This window comes from Macrotis lagotis, chromosome 7 (genome assembly GCF_037893015.1).
Source record: "Macrotis lagotis isolate mMagLag1 chromosome 7, bilby.v1.9.chrom.fasta, whole genome shotgun sequence".
Lineage (NCBI taxonomy): Eukaryota > Metazoa > Chordata > Mammalia > Peramelemorphia > Peramelidae > Macrotis > Macrotis lagotis.
The window spans coordinates 201,213,282-201,231,221 of record NC_133664.1 but is presented as its reverse complement, the minus strand read 5'-3'; the positions used below and the strand labels follow the sequence as shown (position 1 = coordinate 201,231,221).

General features: G+C 44.8%; 1 protein-coding gene across 1 annotated transcript; it reads right to left on the bottom strand.

Moving 5' to 3' along the window:
* Positions 1–824: 824 nt before the first annotated feature.
* On the bottom strand, positions 825–5,800 carry PTMS (parathymosin). Its single transcript, XM_074195318.1, has 6 exons — positions 5,771–5,800; positions 5,172–5,573; positions 1,985–2,056; positions 1,757–1,835; positions 1,545–1,606; positions 825–1,381 (listed from the first exon to the last, which is right to left on the bottom strand). Exons 1-6 carry the CDS (start codon positions 5,798–5,800, stop codon positions 1,331–1,333), a joined length of 696 nt encoding a protein of 231 aa, XP_074051419.1. The 3' UTR covers positions 825–1,330.
* Positions 5,801–17,940: the final 12,140 nt, after the last annotated feature.

Genomic DNA, 17,940 nt, shown 5'->3' with positions numbered 1-17,940 from the left:
TTTATCTTTGAGCAACCTAAGGCTCCGGAAGGTGAGAGCTAGAACTCAAAGGCCCATCTCCTAACTCAAGAATGGAGTGATCTTTCTACTGCACCAGTTTCTAGGGAGATGGAGTAGGTCCAGAGGAAGACAACAAAACTTTAGCCACATTTAATTTAGGTCCCTAAACTTTAGGGATCACAGAGTACAGCTCTCATCCTTGCCCATACTCTTTTTCTCTGTGGCAATAAATATACTACTCCCCTCTCCCCTTAGAGCTTCCTGTCTAAAGTCTTTTTGTATTTGCCTGGGTCAGCAAAATCTCCAGTCTCAGTAGTTTATGCTCCATTCAGCATTGTCTTGGTGAACGTGTATGTCAGTGTATGTACAGGTACATGAGGGAAACAGGAAAGGAGAAGAAGAAAGGACAAGGGAGGGGAGAGCAGAAGGCAAGCCCAAGAAATCTTCAGTTCTACTTCCCCCTCAGAGATTGAAGGACCAGACCATATCAGCCCCTATCCTGGCCCCTGACTCTTCCTTTGATCAGGCAGAGGAGGAAGAAAGGATGGGAAACTTGGTGGAATGCAATGTACAAAAGATTTCCTATAAATCCCCCTCTCCCTTTCTACTGTAGTTATCCAACTCCTGTGGTTAGTGGGATTCGTGGTCTCTGGGTGTAGGGCTAATTCTCAACCCGGTGAGAGAAAATTAGAGGAAGGAGGATTGTTGCTTCATTGTCCCTGAAGAGGAAAAAGATCACCAAAGGACGAAAATAGTATCTTTGTTCCACCACCCCCCTCGCCCCCCTACACACACACTGGTCAGCAGGGGAAGAAGGAGGCAGGTTAAAAACAGAAGCGCGACCATTTCTTTATTAAATTATACAAAAAGGATAAAGGGGAGAGGGGGGCAGCTGTGGGGCTCAGCCCCAACCCCAGCCTGGTGCTGTGAGGGGGTGGGGAATCTGAGGGAGATTCAGGGATCAGGCAGGGAGAGTGAAAGAGAAGGCAGATGGGGACAAAATCTAGGAATGTGGAAAGGGATAGAACTGGATTTTGAAGAATCAACTGGGGAATGGGAGGAGATATGAGGATATGGAAAAGAAGAATTGTCTGGGGATCAGCTGGGGAACTCAGGGAACAGGGAAAGTTCAGGAGGTGAAGGAATAGAGAGGTAAAAACCGGGATATCTGGAGAGGGAACAGTAAGAAGGCTGGGGAGAATAGAAGGGGGATAGCTTTGAGGAGGAATCCAGAACAGGGAGCCAGGTTAAAGGCCGCTGCACGTATCCCTCCCCATCTCACTTCCAGGCCCCATGGGTCCTCCCCACCCTCAGCCCAGATGGCTGAGGCTCACACTGATGCCCCATTTTCTGTCTTCTGCCTTTTGGGATCCGCTTCATCCTGCAGAGGAAAAGAGGATCTACATGAAGGCAAAACAGGATCAGGATCTCCTTCTAGTCCCGGCTCTGCCCCATACTCCAGAGGATCTTGTTTCAGACTTGAAAGGGACCCCAAATCTGTCGTTCCCCTGACATCCCCTCCAATCCCTGGACCCAGCCCCAACCTCATCCTCAGCAGCTCTCTTCAGTGCAGGCCCTTCGTCATCATCTTCCTCCTCTTCCTCATCTGTGAAGCCAGAAATTGGTCACTGTGGAGGGGTAAAGGTCATCTCCAGAGACCCCTGGAAGTAGCCTCTGACCCTTGCTTCAGTTCTTCATCTCTGACTTGATTCTACTTCCATAGTTCCCCATCATCCCCTACACTCTTTGATCTCACCTTCCTCCTCACCCTCATCATCATCGTCTCCATCCTCTGCAGTCTCTTCTTCCTCTTCTTCCGCTCCATTCTCTTCCTCCTACAAGCATCAGAAAACAAGATCATGTTGGTTTAGACATGTACCCAGTAGATTAGTCTCAGGGGAAAGGGGAAAAGATTTCAGGTAATAGAATCCCAGGGGTGTTAGGGTCTCAGTCATGGCTCATCACCCTCTCTTCCCCTATGTACCTCTACCACGTCTTTCTTCCTCTCTTTCCGACTAGTCTTCTCCTCTACCTTTTCTTTTTTCTCCTTCAAGTCCTGTGGAAGGGGAACAAACAGGTCATCTTTCTTCTTACCATAAAGAGCTAATTGTCTTTATATATCTACTGTCCTTTCCTCCCCTTGCTCCCACCCTCAATCAGTTTCTTGGAAAAAGGGAGATCACTAAGAGCACCCAATGCCTCTTCTTGTGGGACAGGAAAGGTAAGGTGACAAGTTTTCCTCAAGATAAACTCCTCCCTGTAGGCCACATGTGGGGAAGGGATTGAAAAGAAAACAGAAGATTGTCACCTTGGTGGCTTGCTGATATCCACCTCCCTGAACACCCCCTTCTCTGCTCCCCTCCCACCCCACCCCCCCTTTAAGTGGCTGAAAAGCTCAGCTCAGCAAAGCAAATCCCTTCCATCTGCTCTGGCCCTTAATGCCCCACCCCCTCCCAGTGTCCCTCCTCCTCCGCCAGGCCCCCTCCCACTGCCCACCCCTCTGCCTTTTGTCTACCTCTGGGGCCTCTATCTGCATGTTTTCTCTTGAGCATCACCCCTTCAACCCCTCCCCATTTCTTGGCCTCCCCCAGTTTCTCTCCCTTTTGGTCTCCTTTGTCTCTCTTGATCTCTGTCTCTGTGTCTCCTTTCATGCTGGGTATTCTACTAGACATTCTCCCCAAACAGAAGCAGCACTCCTCTAGTGCCCTCCTCTGCCCCCCAACTCTTCCTTATACTAGGTCCCAAAGTGGGTCACAAGGTCAAGTGCCTTCCCCTGACTCCAACCCCTCCTTTCTTCAAAGTTCTTTGGTGGGGGGAGGAGGAAGCAGTCATTGCTAGGGTAGGAGGTCAGGTCAGATGGGAGATGGGTACAGGCTGGGGGTGGGGGGGGGGGAGAGGAAAGAAAGAATAAAGAATAGGATAGAGAGAAGGCATAACAAAATAAAAAAAAAAAAGATAGGTAGCTTATGGCCCAAGGCCAAGGAACAAGTCTGGGTGGTCTTGAGAATGCAGATGGGCTCAGGAGGGAGCCTAGCTTAGGCTCCCTCCTCCTGAACCTACTGTCTTCTTTACCCAAAGAAGCACAGCACTCTCCTTACCCCATCCCCACTCCAAGTCCCCTGTGAGCTGCTCTTATCAGTAGGAGAATAAGAACGAATATTCATTAAGGCTCAAGGTCTTCCCCCTCCCCCTAAACAGTGTAAGGGTATTTTTTTCTATCCCTTTACATTTCTGTGGGATCAGTTCTGATGTGATGTATGCTTCAGATTCCACACATGTTTACTTCATTTTGTCTATGAGTAGGTCACTCTGTATGTCCCCATTCTGAAGGAAGATGGGGGGTGCTAGTGAGAGTGTGTTACATTCAATTGGTCTATAGAGATTCTCTTCCCTTCTCCAATGAGGAAGCAACTAATCTTTTTCCTTCTGTTTTCTAGTCTGGTTCCCTGATTCTCCTGCTTCTCTACCTCATTTCTCAGCCACATGGTCTGTAGGTCATGTCTTCCACCTCTTGTTCTTCTCCCTAGGGATAGGGATGGTTTCTCATCCTAGTGTCAAGAAAGCTGAGATTCTGGACCAGGTTCCTTCCTATCTCAGAGGCCCCAAGCCTCTTTGGGTTATGGCCTGAGTTTCCCATCTGGGTCAGGGGAGATAAGGCAGGAAGGAAGGGGTAGAGAACTACAAAGTGCCAGAAGAGGCCAAAGTCCAAGGGCCTGAGTCCTCTCCTCCTGTCACCCCTGTCTGGCTCAGTCACTATCTGTCCCTGTTTTTTTATTTTCCCTCCCCCCAAAGAGGGGTACAAGGCCTTAGTGCTACGAAGCTTTCTCTGTGCCAAGCATTCTCTGGCCTCATTTACACACTTCTATCCAAACACTGACACAGACAGACACTGATTCAAATACACACACACAGAAGCAAAGAGAAGTACCCAAGCTACAGTATACACAGAGACACATGGCCTGGTGTTTGGACATCTTAACACGATATGCCGCGAGACCACAAACAACACAACAAAGACACTGTGCATTCATGACCTCCTCTCCTCTCCCCGCCCCCAGCCCCGACAGGGCTCTCCAGTCACAGATTTACAACTTCCAGAGCTACTGCAACTTCTTCACTTTAAGGAGGAAACAGGCTCGGAGAAGAGAAACCACTTGGCCAAGGTCGCTTAACTAAGTAGTGAGTAGAGACTAGACCAGAACTCCGTCTCCTAATCGCTAGCTCCGAGTGCTTTCTACCATAAGCAGCTGCCTCGGATGGGCACTTCCTGACACTTGACACAAAAGTGCATACCCATGGCTAGTTTTGCACATCATGGCACCTAACTGTCACATGCCGCCACACATAGTCTACTTTGTTAGACTCCTATGAACATACAGCACAAGAATCCAAGAGACCAAGGACAGGAACACACACTCTTCCCTCCCTCCCTCCCCCACTGTCTTTAATCCTATTGGTTCTGCCTCCTTTTCTTTGCCAAGCCTCAGGGAGGCCTCCTCCACCCCCAGCTCTTCGGGCTCCCAGGTCCCCAGCTCTTGGCTTCCAGCCTCTAAACCTTGGCCCCATTAATTTCCAAATCGGCCCTCTGACAGGACTCGGCAGGCTCAGAGGAGAGAAGGAAAGGAAGACTAGAGAAGAGGAAGTTGTAACGGAATGCGGGGCAGGGGCAGAGGGATGGCGTGCCCAGATTTAACCTCTCCCTCGGTCCTCCCTTCTTTGCCTGAGGTCTCCACATCCTTTAGAGACCGGACCGGGTCCGACGGTGAGGGGAGAAAACTGAGGGCCGGCGGGGGGGGGGAGCAAATGGGCACAGGCGGAAAAAGAAGGAAACGAAGACGGAGGGCAGAGAGGCACGGCTGTACCCTCCGACGGGGAGGGGGAGGGGGTCAGGGCAGGGGTCCCGGAGGCTCGGGCTCCACGGAGTCAAGGTTAGCCCGGAGGCTAAGGAGCCCCAGGCGAGGCTGGGGGAAGTGGCCGGGGAGCCAGGGGCGCGGAGGGGAGGAGGAGAGGCAATCCGGGGAGACAAGGACGGACTCGGGGGTCTCGGGCGGGCTAGCTAGAGGGCGCTGGCGGGGGCTGAGGGGACCGGGACCGGGGGAGGCTGCCCGCGGCAGGGTCCTGGGAGCCCGGGGGGGGGGATGCAGAAGGGGGGAGAGGGGGGCTCCCCGTACCTTGGCGCTGAGCTCAGGCGCTGCCTCCACGCTCTTCTCCGACATGGTGCCGGGGCCGGGCTCCCGGATCCCGGGAGAAGAGGGCCCCTGGACGGCTCGGGGGCTCCGGCGGCGGCTGCGCGCTCTGCAAGCTGCGACCCCCGACCGGGCGAGGCCGGAGAGCGGGGCGCGGCGGCGGCGGGGGGGTCTGGAGCGGAGACCCGCGGCCCGCGGTCCTCCCTTCAGCCCGCAGGTGCGCGGCTCCCGGTCCCCGCGGCCCCAGGCGCGTCGCCCCCGCACCAGCAGAGCTGCCGCCCACGGCCAGGGAACCCGCTTATAAGGCGGCGCTGCCCGACGGGAGGGGCTTCCCAGGGGTGGGGCGGGCGGGAGCTGGGAGGAGAGGGGAGGCCGGGGGAGGCGAGGCTAGCGAAGCGGAGGGGAGGGGAGGGAGATGGGAGAGGAGGCTGGAGAGGTGGGGATAGGAGGATGGAGATGCGGGGAGGAGGAGGAGGAGGAGGAGGAGAGGGACGGAGGGGGCAAAGAGACAGAGCCCCAGAAAGAAGAGAAGACGGGCGCGCGGGCAGAGAGAGGCAGGAGGCAAGGGCAAGGGGAGAGAGGACAGCCGAAGGAGACAAAGAGTCAAAAGTCATGCAGGGAGAGTGAGCAGCGGCTGAAGCTGGAGAGAGGATGGGGGGGGCGAGGGAAAAGGAGAAAAAGCAGCGGAGGGGGAAGGGTGGGGTTCTTCGGAGGCAGTTCTTTAAGGATGGGCCGAAGGCTAGAGGACGTGACCACTCTTAAATTTCAAATACATTTATTATCAAATGTTAATTATTAAAAATGTTCGATTTTCGATAACTCGAACAGAGAATTGTTCAAATAAATATAGTATCAAATGAGATAACGTATGTAAAGTGCTCTGCAAACCTTGAAATGCTCACATTTATAAGTGAGCTGTCATTGTTATTATTTGCACCCAAAAGGCTTTGGAGGAGAGGCCATGGGAGCCAAACTGGGTGGGGGCAGGTGAGAAGAACAAGGCGAGTATCTAACTGCTATGGCAAGGAACCAAACGCCTAAGAACAGAGGAGGAGGAGGAAAGAGCTGCTTCCAAACTTAACTTCCTAAGTCTGGCTTCCGCTCCCTATTCCTACCCTCTTCCCTAAGCACCTTTGGGAATGAAGGTGGACTGAAGGAGGGTTCATCCACCCTTTTAGCTGAGGAGTGGCTGGAATTTGCGATCCCAGCTTCACCCTTGCTTTGAAGAACATCTAGCGTCTCTTTTCCATGATCTGCTTTCTCCCATCTTCCCAGCTCCTATCTTTTCTCAACCCATTCTCTTCCTCTTTGTCTAGTTCTTTGTGCTCACCTCTTCTTTTGCCCCCCCATTACTTTCTAATTGCCATTAAGTTTTCCTTCTATCCCCTTGTCTTCCTTGAAACTTAACTTTTACTTCCAAAACATCCTCTCTCCACTTTCTCTCCATTCTTTCATATCATTCATCATCCAACCATCTGTTCCCTTATTCTACCCACTTATCCCCCTCATTCTTTAAATCTCTCTTTACCCATTTTTCCTTACCCAATTAGTACTCTTACCTGCCTTCTGTCTTGTCTGGTCAATACCAGCTATTTCCCCCCATTCTGCTTCATTTTTTTCTTACCTTTTCCTTTCTCCTTCCCCCACTTCCAGGGAAAATACATATTTATTATGTGCCAGTTTCTTCATAAATAAATATTTGATAAAAATGCGACTCCAAAGTTTCTCTTACCAGGTCTCTAGTCCTCTCTATAATCTTAGCTCCACATTCTCTTTCCCTCCTTCTGCTCCTTTGTAGTTCTTGGATTCTGTTCTCACTCCATCTCAGCCTTTCTTTTTCCTTCACCTTAATTAAGCCCAGTCTCATCACTACATCTTGATCTGGCAAAGCTCAAGCTTTCAGAGCAGCTGTGGTGGGAGAAGAAGCAGAGAGAGTATGCTGACGGAGGGGAGCAAAGGTTCACCAACTAGGGAGCAGGGCTGGAAGTTTTGTGTTTGTGTTTGTTTATCCTTATATTTTACTACCATTGTTTTCCTCATAATTTTTCTTTATCATTCTCACTTGAATAAGTGTCCTAATATTATTATAATTAATAACCACCGTGTTATTAATTTTAATAAATATTAATCATTGTTGTTAATATTCGTTGAGTGTGGAAATAAATCTTCCTTGGAGCTTTCTTTCTCTGCCCTGTTCCTCCCTCGTTTCCCCCTTTTCCATCTTTCCCCCGTGCCTCTCATCTTTCCCTAGGCCAGACTCCCTCTGATCTCTGTCTGCTCAGATGATGGATGTCTGTCTGTCCCGGCTCTGGCCCTCCCTATCCGTCTTTCTTCTAAGCCTTTCTCGATCTTTTCCTCTGCCCGCCCTCCTGCTCTTTCCCTCTTCCTCCTCCTCCCTGAATCCATCGCTCTCTTCCTCCCCCTCCACCCCGTTCTCCTTGTCCCCCAGTTTCTCTCGCCCTCTCCCTGTCAGTCTCCTTCCCTCTGCCTCCCGCTGCCCGCCCCGCGGCCCCCTTCCCCGCCCCCCAGCCCCGCCTGCTGTCTCGGACACCCCGCTGGGTTCTTACCCCCGGTTGCCCGGGTAACCACCCCGCCACACTCTCTGGTCACCTCCACCCAGTCTCTCCCGCCCCCCGCCCTCCCACCGCCTTCCACCACCCTCCATCCACCTTCCTTCAATTTTTCCCAAGAACCAATGGGAATACTGTTGCCAGGTGGAATGCTCATTTGAATCAGCCAATCCCAGTACCCATCCGCTTGCCCTGCCTTATATGGGGATGTGAGCGGGGCCAGTCCCCCCTCCCCCCTCCACCGCAAGCCCTTGGGGGCTTTGGCCCCCAATTACCCGCCTCTTACCGCCCCAACGCACGCCCCTGACTGAGGACCCCTCCTCTTAGTCTCCCACCGGGGACTTAGCCCCCCATTTCCCAACCAGGGCCGCCTGTGGGAGCTGTAGGGTGTGGGCTGGGCCCCCGGGGCGGGAACGGGCATGGGGTGTGATTGGGGAAGGGGCGGAGGGGGCTGGGATTTCTGCCCAGGGAGGGGTGTCTGGGAGCCGAGGCAGCTGCAGTGGAAAATTCCAGGGAGATGGAAGCAGCGGAGAGGAGAAGGCGCCTCTGGGCATGCCGCCCCCAGGGCCCCCGGAGTCCCGCGGGCCCCGGGAACTGGGGCACCGGAGCTCCCGGGGAGCACAAGCCACGCTCGGGAGCGGGGCACGCGGGGACGGAGCGGCGGCGGGGAGGACGCTGGCCTCCACCCGAGAGAACGGGGAGCGGCGCCTCCGAGAAAGGGGGTCCGGGAGGCCGGGGCGGGGCGCAGCCACCGCCCCAAGGCTTCCTGCGCGGGCCGGGGCCGGGGCCGGGGCCGGGGCCAGGACGGACAGAGCGGACGGAGCCTGGCCCGGGGAGGACGAGGGACCGCGGGGACCGTCGCCTGCCATTGCAACGCTGCCCTTCCCTGCGAAGGTCGCGAGCCCGGGCGCATCTGTCCGTCCATAAGTAGGGCAGGCTGCAGGACGCCGGCACCGGGCCGCGCTTTACCGACGCTGGCCAGTTCCTCGGCTCTTAGACACTTAGAGATACCATGTACCAGCCTATCCCTAGAGGGACACTAGCATCCTGGGGGGAGAAACTAATTTTTTTTTAAAATACCCTTCAGAGGGTGGTGAGGAGAGAAGCAATGGAATGTCATACCAGAAATTTCCACTCTTTTGGGTGGCCATTATTTCTAACCTGAATTATTCTCATCTCATTCTTTTTTTTACATGATACCCGAGTTTTATTCTTTCTTCCTTTTTCTTTTTTTTAATTTAAGAAAGATTTTATTTATTTTGAGTCTTACAATTTTTCCCTTAATCTCACTTCCCTCCCCCCCCAAAGACATTCTGTTAGTGTTTACATCGGTTCCATGTTATAAATTGATCTCAGTTGAATGTGATGACAGAGAAATCATATCCTTAAGTAAAAAAAATAAAGTTCTCATCTCATTCCTAATGAAATCTTTTCCTCCTTAGTTTTGCTTTCCTGTGTTCTTGTTTGGGATTAATTCTAATGTGTATTTTAGGATATCCCTGATCTTAACCACAGAGAGGAAAAAAAAAGTTAGAAGTTAGGTTCTTAGGGAGCCAAACTATCGTCATTCATCATGGGTTCATTTTTTTTTCCTTTCTACTTTCCCTTCAGATTTTCCTTAAATGTTATTTTTTTTTCTCTTTTCAGATAATAAACTAGGGGATAGTTGAGGTATATGGAGCTCCTTGTGAGGCCCAGACAATTTTAACAGATCAAGACAGAGTGTTAACCTATCTAAAAAGTACTCAGTAAACAAGACTCCATCAGAACACTGTCACATTTATAAAGAATAATTAGTAGAACTAAAGACGAGACTATTTTTCATCATCATCATTATCACCATCACCTCAGGAGGCTTAGAACTAAAGCAATTTGAACCAATTTGCTTTGTCTAACTCCTCATTTCTAGGTATCAAGTCTAGATTTCTTTCCCTAAAGTTCAAGGCCTTCAATAGTCCATCCCACTGTTCTTGACTTTTATTGCTGTGTCCACAGGTCAGGACAGTCTCTCCTCCCAGTTTTTTACTGCAGAATGTTCTCTCCCCTCCTCCTATTTAAATCCTATCCATTGATCTAATTCAAATATATAAGGATAAAAACCCTTCCTTAATAACTAAATAACAGTTTGAACAGATTGTTCTTAGAGGAAGAAATTCAATCTATCAACAACCATGTGAGGAAAAAAAATGTTCTAACTCACTAATCACTAGAGAAATGCAAATTAAAATAACTATGGCAATCCACCTCAGTTTATCGCCAGATTGATAAAGATGACCCAAAGTAAAGAAAAAGAAAATGACAATTGTTGGAAGTGCTGAGTAAAGACAGGCACTATTAAGACAGTTGTGAATTTGGGTAGCCTTTCTGGAAGGCAGCTTGGAACTATAGACCAAAAGTAACTAAAATCTATAGAACCTTTTGATCCAGGAATTCCACTAATCTGTCTATACCCTAAAGAGATCAGAGAAAGAGGAAAATATACACAAAAGTATTTATAGTAGGTCTTTTTTTGTAGTAGCAAAGAACTGGAAACTTAAGGGGTGCCCCATCAACTGGGAAATGGCTGAACAAATTATATTAATGTGATGGAATATTAGTACTATAAAAAAGTGTGAAAAGGGTGTTCCAGGAAACTATAGGAAACAATAACATTATAAAGAAACACAATTCTGAAACATTTTAATGAAATTACCAGCCATATACATGAAGTGTGTTAACCACTTCCTGGAAGAAAGGTAATGGTCTCAAGGTGCAAAATGAAACAATGAGACAGTTTTTAATATGACAAATAAATAGTTGTGATTTCCTCAACTATGAATTACAAGTGTTTTTATTCCCCTTTTTCAGAGGTGAATTTGGGGGTTGGAGAAAGGAATAGTATTTAACAAGAAAGAAAAAAATGCGTTGAATCTTTCTTTAAAGAAAATGCTTAGAGGTAAACAGAACAATGTTCAGAATGAAACATGTATGAGTAGGGCAACTTTCAATGTAATATATTAAATTTATTATGTATTTAAAGTGAAAAGCAAACTGCATGTAATAGAAATTCACAGTTGGATATATAATCCTCATTATTTGCTTCACTTTTTATATGGAAATGCTCATTTTATTTGGTGTTTATTAAGTTCTGAATAATTTTTTAAAAATAAACTCTTTCCATCCTTCAAGTTCCAGCTCTCCCATAAAACCTTCCCTGACCTAGCCATCACTGATCTTCCCTTCTCTGATTTCCTATAGCACTTATAAATAATCTGTATCAGAGGATTTATTGCTTTATTACACAGTGTCTGCTCATTGATCTTTGCATTACTCTTATCTCCGCAGCTAGATTAGGAGTCATATATGATACTTGGGTATTTCTAACAGTGCCTAGATATTGGATATATAGTAGCAATTCAATAATTATTCAACTGATTGATCTTCTAGTCCAAAACACCATCTCAAAATCTTTATTTAGGCATAGTACCCTTTCATCTATTAATTTTGGAACAAGCTGGGAAAAATCCCATAATTCTAGGCTACTGAGTACAATTTGCTATATTGGCCTCCAGCCAAAAGCCAGACTGCCTTCTGTCATGATATGACCATGCTATTCCTCACTTCTTTTTTCATGTTCTTTCTCAAATTCTGTTGTCAGGCTCCAGTCTCTCCTCTCAGATTATAACTGGCCCTGATCTCCTCCCTAGTTAGTGATATCCTAAAGTAGAAAGTCTCTTCTGCACTGTGAATTAAAACAGTTGAATTTAAGACTAACCAATAATCAGCCACATAGATTGGAAGATGTCACCCAGACATTTAGCAACCAATCCCCCAAATTTGGGGAGTTGCTGACTATGATGACAAGACAAGTACAATGTTCCTAGTATTGGTTTCTGAGGAGTTTCTCCTTTTTTTTAGAGAAAGTGAAATTAGGAAGTCTCCATTAGAGTAGGGGATACTAATTCTTTTTTTTTTAGGTTGGTTGTTTTTTTTTACAAGGCAAATGGGGTTAAGTGGATTGCCCAAGGACACACAGCTAGGTAATTATTAAGTGTCTGAGACCGGATTTGAACCCAGGTATTCCTGACTCCAGGGCTGGTGCTTTATCCACTGCACCACCTAGCCGCCCCAGGGGATACTAATTCTAAAGGAGAGGCTACACCATGGCTTGGAGTCTGTCCATCTCCTGTCTAGGTCTGTGGTGAAACTTCAAGAAGCCTAAGGATAGTTGAAGCTTTAGGACCTGCTTGATGAATCTGATGCCTCCAAGCAGTAGACTTCTAATAGCAATTTAATATCAAAGATTTTTAGAAAGGTAAAGGACCTAACTTGGAGTAGCAGATTCCAAGGGAGTCAGATTCTGGAAAATGGGGACCTGAAAGCAAGTAGAGAGGACTTGTTCCTCCTCATAAAAGTCTGGGTGATGCAAAAGGGGGAAAAAAAGCTATAAACTGGGCTTCCATGTTGCAAACTCCGTAACTTTGGACAAGATTCTTCATCTTTTGAGGTCTAAATTTCTTCATCTTTCACATGAGGGGATTAGACTGTGACCTCTAAGTTACTGACATTTCATGTTTAGTTCTGACATTCTATGTTTCTGTGAAATTATATTTGATTAATCTAAAATAAAACTAGGATGTGTGTTCCTTGATGGCAGAGATTGTTTCATTTTTGTCTTTCTCTCTTCAACATCAAGGACAGTGCCTGTTACATATTTGGTGCTTACTAAGTGCTTGCTATTGTTTCCTTGTTGGCTTAATTAATCATAGTTCTTCTCCAGGATTCTTAAATTTTGTTTAATTCTTCTTGTCCTCTTCAAAACCTTTTCACACTTTGTAACTTATTCTATATTTGAAATGATATTTCATTACCCAAACCCTCATCTCTACATTTCTTTCCTTCTCTAGTTAATACCAACCTTTTTGAAAGTCTTCCCTGTTCCTAGAGAGGACTAGAAGGGACTTAAAAGTTCTAGAGAGAGTTCTTTAATAAAACTTTAGAGGTGGAAATGACATGAGATTAGCTAGTCTAATCCTTTTATTTTATACTTGAGGGAAAAGGTACAGAGAGAGTAAATGATTTGTCCAAAGTTACACAGGTCATTCATCACCTGTGAATAACAGCGCCATGGTAAAGCCCAGGCAACTTGACCACTATCTCAGTATCTTTTTTTCATACTATGCTTAATACAGACCTATGTTCTGTGTCCCTCTCTCTTCCCCAAGACAATCTCTGTGTTTATTTTTATAAAACTTTTAACTGTACCAGTTATACATCATACATACATACATATACATACACACACACATATATGAGACACAATGAGAACCAATAGGCAGCCAGGGGATGGAGTACTAGGTCTAGTGTTAGGAAGACCACTGAGTTCAAATCTAGCCTCATTTACTAACTATGACCCTGGACAATTCACTTAAACCTGTTTGCCTCAGTTTCCTCATCTGTAAAATGAACCAGAGAAGGAAATGGCAAACCATTCCAGTATCTTTGCCAAGAAAACCCCAGATGAGGTCACAATTGAAATGACTGAACAATAACAAAATACAGATCATGATAAAGGTATATTATAACTTAAATGTATTGGCCAACCTTCCAATTATCAATACCAATTAAGGATTAAAAAGCAGGTAAACATACGTTTTCCAAATTTGATAGTCACCTTTCATAGAAGAAAGCTAGTGTAGATTTCAAACTAAAGGATTCCCATGATCAAAGGATCATTATATTATAGATCTAGAAGGTAAGGACTTCCAGCCACTCCTGTTTAAATATAACATTGGATTGGTTCTATGAAGCTTTGCATTACTTCAGAGTCTCATAAATATAATTCATAATCACTCAAAAGAGTTTGATCTAATTATAAGCATAGGAAAAACAAAGTAGATGAAGACTATCCCAGTCTTGTCCATCAATGCAAATTAGGTACAAATGTTGCAGTTGGACAATGAGCTGAAACCAGAAGTGAACAGAAGGTAGATAGATTGCATTTGATAAATTGCACAATGTTTTTATTGACCCCAAGCTTTTCCCTTAAACAAAGGCTTATTTTTACTATCTTTTGTTTTAGTATCACCTTCACTTCTAAACATATCCCACTTCCTCCTTGACCCAAAGAGACATCCCATAACAAAATCTTAAAAAGAAAGGAGAGGAACAGTTAGGTGGCAAAGTATATCGAGCACAGGACCTGACCTCAGTAGGACCTGAGTTCAAATGTGGCCTTAGACACTTATTACCTGGCTGTGTGACCCTGGGCAAGTCACTTAATCCTACTGCCTTGCAAAAAGCAAAAAATAAAAATAAAATAAAAGGGGAGTTCAAATCCAGCCTCAGACACTTAATAATTATATAGCTGTGTGAGCTTAGGCAAGTCACTTAATCCTATTGCCTTGCAAAAAAAAAGGGGGGGGAGAACAGTTCAGCAGAAATAACCAATATATCAACTAAACTTGATAAAATAAACAGCATTGCACAGCTATAGTCCCCTACTTTTTTGAGAAAAAAAAAGTTGCATCTTTTCTTCAGGAGTAAGCACAATCACTAGAAATTACATAGTATTGTTTTGTTTAGTTCTTTCCATTTAAGTTGCTCTAGTAATTGTGTATAGTATTTTTCAGGTTCTGCTCACTTCATAAGGCATCAGTTTATGGAAATCTTCCCATGCTTTTCCTTATTTTTCATAATGGTTATTTCTTATAATACAATAATATTCATGCATTTGTTTAGCCATTCCCACAAATGATGGGTGTTTACTTTAGTTCTAGATCTTTACTACTACAAAAAGTACTTCTATAAATGTTGTAGTGTATATAGGGCCTTTCTTTGACCTCCTTTAAAGTATATGCCAGCAGTTGGATATTTGCATCCAAAAATATGGACATTTTAGTCACTCTTTTAGCATAATTCTAAATTGTCTCTAGAATGGTCAGACAATTTTATAATTCCAGCAGTGCATCTATTTTCCCACAATCTTTCCTACATAGACTAATCTCAATTTTTGTCACCTTTGCCAATTTGTTGATATGGAGTGGGTTGCTTTGATCTGTATTTCTTGTGAGTTGGAGGGATCTTTCTGAGAACTTTCTGAGAACTGTTTATAGTCTTTGACCACTTATATAATGAGAAATGACTCTTGGTCTTTTAATGTTCTTGTTATTTCTTTTTATATCTTGAATATTAGACTTTTATCAGAATTATTTGATGCAATGATTTTCCCCCAAATTAAATTTCCCTACTTATCCAATTTGCCTTGATTTTATTCTTGCAAAAGACCTTCAATTTTATGTGATCAAGATTTGATCTATTTGCTCTTTTTACTTTGTGGTTTGTTTGGTTAAGAATTCACCCTTGAGGGTGGCTAGGTGGTGCAGTGGATAGAGTACCAGCCTTGAAGTCAGGAGTACCTGGGTTCAAATCCCACCTCAGATACTTAATAATTACCTAGCCGTGTGGCCTTGCACAAACCACTTAACCCCATTGCCTTGAAAAATCTAAAAAAAAAAAAAAAAAAGCATTCACCCTTGACTACGAAAGGAAAGGTACTTGATCTAATTCTCTTCTAATTTAAAAAAATTATGTGACCATTAATATTCAGGTTGCATATTCATTTGGAATTTATTATAGTATATGGTATAAGATGTCATTCTAAATCTAATCTCAAAGGTCCATCTTTTTTCCCCCACCAATATTATCCCAGTGATTTTGTATTGCTTCAAATAATTAAAAACTATCTATGAAGAAGTGAAATTGAGAATCACCCAAAGGGCAACAGAGAAGCACATGGTAGGTGTAAACAGGCAGGAGTGTGTCATTACAAATGAGGAATTGTACAGAAAAAGTGGCATGAGAGATGTCATTAGAAAAATATGCTGTGACTAAATGGACAATATATGTAAATCATTTCACAAATTTTCAAGGGCTACATAAATGACAGCTATTGTTATTATTTTGTATTGAAAGTGAGAGCCATGCCCACTGTGCTTCACTGGATGTCAGGAGAACTCAAGGAAGAAAGGCTCCTAACAGGTTGGGTGAACCCCTAGGGTAAATTTATGAGAGGGCATGGATGAATCCTATGCCATGAAAGGCATGAATAGGTTTAGATTTACATATTTGGAGGAACTGAATGAAGTATTGAAATATATCAACCATGGGACTAGTCCAGAGCACAGCAAAGAAAAAGAGAAAGAGAAAGCTAAAATGAAATAAGACCTGTGCACAAAGTTGATGTGTGTGGATTTGTTTGCATGTTGTCTGCCTCATCAAATTGTAAACTCTTTAAGGGCAGAAACTATCTTTTGCCTCTTTTTTATATCCTTGGTGCTTACCACAGTGCCTGGAATATAGTAGACTCAATAAATGATTGATTGATTGATTGATTGATTGATTAATTGATTTAGACTTGAAGAGAGAATTCTGAAAAGGTACTTAAAACAGCAAGAGTTAAAACAGAAGATCTGAGGAACTAAGTCATGATTATAATCATTATTTTATTGTGATTCCTCAGTGACCCTGATATCAAACTTTAATATCCCAGTGCTCATGTTAATTATAATTTTTCATCTGCTTCATCCAGAAGATTCCACAATTAGAAGAAATTGACTTTTCCTAGCTCCTCTCTAGACTTGAAACTTTCATGACTACTGTTCCTTTTCAACTTCCTCTTCACATCCATAAATGCACTTATCTTTTATATGAGTTATATAAACACAGCCTGGTTTTACACTAATTTAATGTTTTTATTCTGTTATGTCTATAGGGGATTTTTCTATAATACAATTTCATTTCTCTGGGGACCTGAGGACTCTGAAAATTCCCATAGAGGGAAATAGAAATTATGAGACAACTCAAGTCGAATTTCTGAGAATTTCTTTCTCCCTCTTAGGATTCTGGGCAATCAAACCATTGCAACATTTAAGAAACCAATAAATATGATAAAGAGGAAGAGAACTGCATGCTGGCATCCAGAAATGTTGCTCCAGCTTCCTTCCATTGTCTTTGAGGCTGAAAGTTGTTGCTTGACATGAAGTTAATTGGAGCCAAATTTTGGGAATAGGACTGAGAGACTAAGTCAATCCCCAAACTACCAAAGCCAGAGACTGGTTGTCAATCATCAGGAACAGAAGAGGAAGCATAAAGGGCTCTCCTGAAACCTCAGCATCCAGAAACCTAGAAATTGTGATCCACCCTTCAGGCAGCAAGAACAGAGTAGGGACAACTAGAAAAAAGTCCTTTCCCTCTGTGCTTTCCCTGCTTTTCCCTTTGCTTCAGTCCCTTACAGCAAGAGGAGGGTCCAAGTTTGCAACCCTTTCCCTTAATCTTTTCCATGTATAAGACTTTCCCTCTTTGAACCCTAAGAGTCTAGGAGAGCAAATGGGAGGAAGTTTTGAGAAATGATTAGGGGCAGCGATATCTATGAAGAAATACTTTCCCCCCCTTTCACCTCCGATATGTCCAATAAACTATGTGAAGGCAATATATTGAGTGCTTATGTCCTACAAATAAAGGGGGGCATTGATGACTTAGAAAGGAAATACCAAGATACAGAGAAGGAGCTCTAGGTGTAAATTTCCAATGGCTAATATTTTGAACAATTTTTCGTATTTCTATCCCATCTCACGCCCTAGTTAAATTCCAAACCAAATCATCATCTCCTCTTGATGCTAGGAGGTAATAGAGGAATAGTCTCAACTTTTGCAGGCTGAGTGCCCCCTCATGGCCAGAAGGATATTGAGACCTTTAGATAAAAACCCCTGGTGGCATCGGCAGCAGATGAACTGAGGTAGTTACTGGGTTGGACGTTCCAGAAGACTACCACCTGGTGGACAACTTAGATATTGCATTTCCTGGCTGGATAATATGGTGACATCCCAGGTTACTAATAAACTGAATTGAACTTTTTGCTCTACAATTGTTGTTTATCCTTCATTCTCGAAAAAGACCAATGACATCAGCAAGGGGATGTCTTGACTGGATCAACTGGGACCAGTGGCAAGACATAGGTCAGGATGCCAAATTCAGTGGAACACCTTGGCCTTTTTAAGATAGTCTTACTGCTCTACAATGCCGCTACGGCAAAGCCAAATGTTCTATCCACAAAGTATCACATCGTTTATGTCTAAGGCTCTTGGCTGCCAAGAGAAGGATTTGGTTATGTAACTTTGTTTAGCACCTAAGCAAAATTAAGAAGC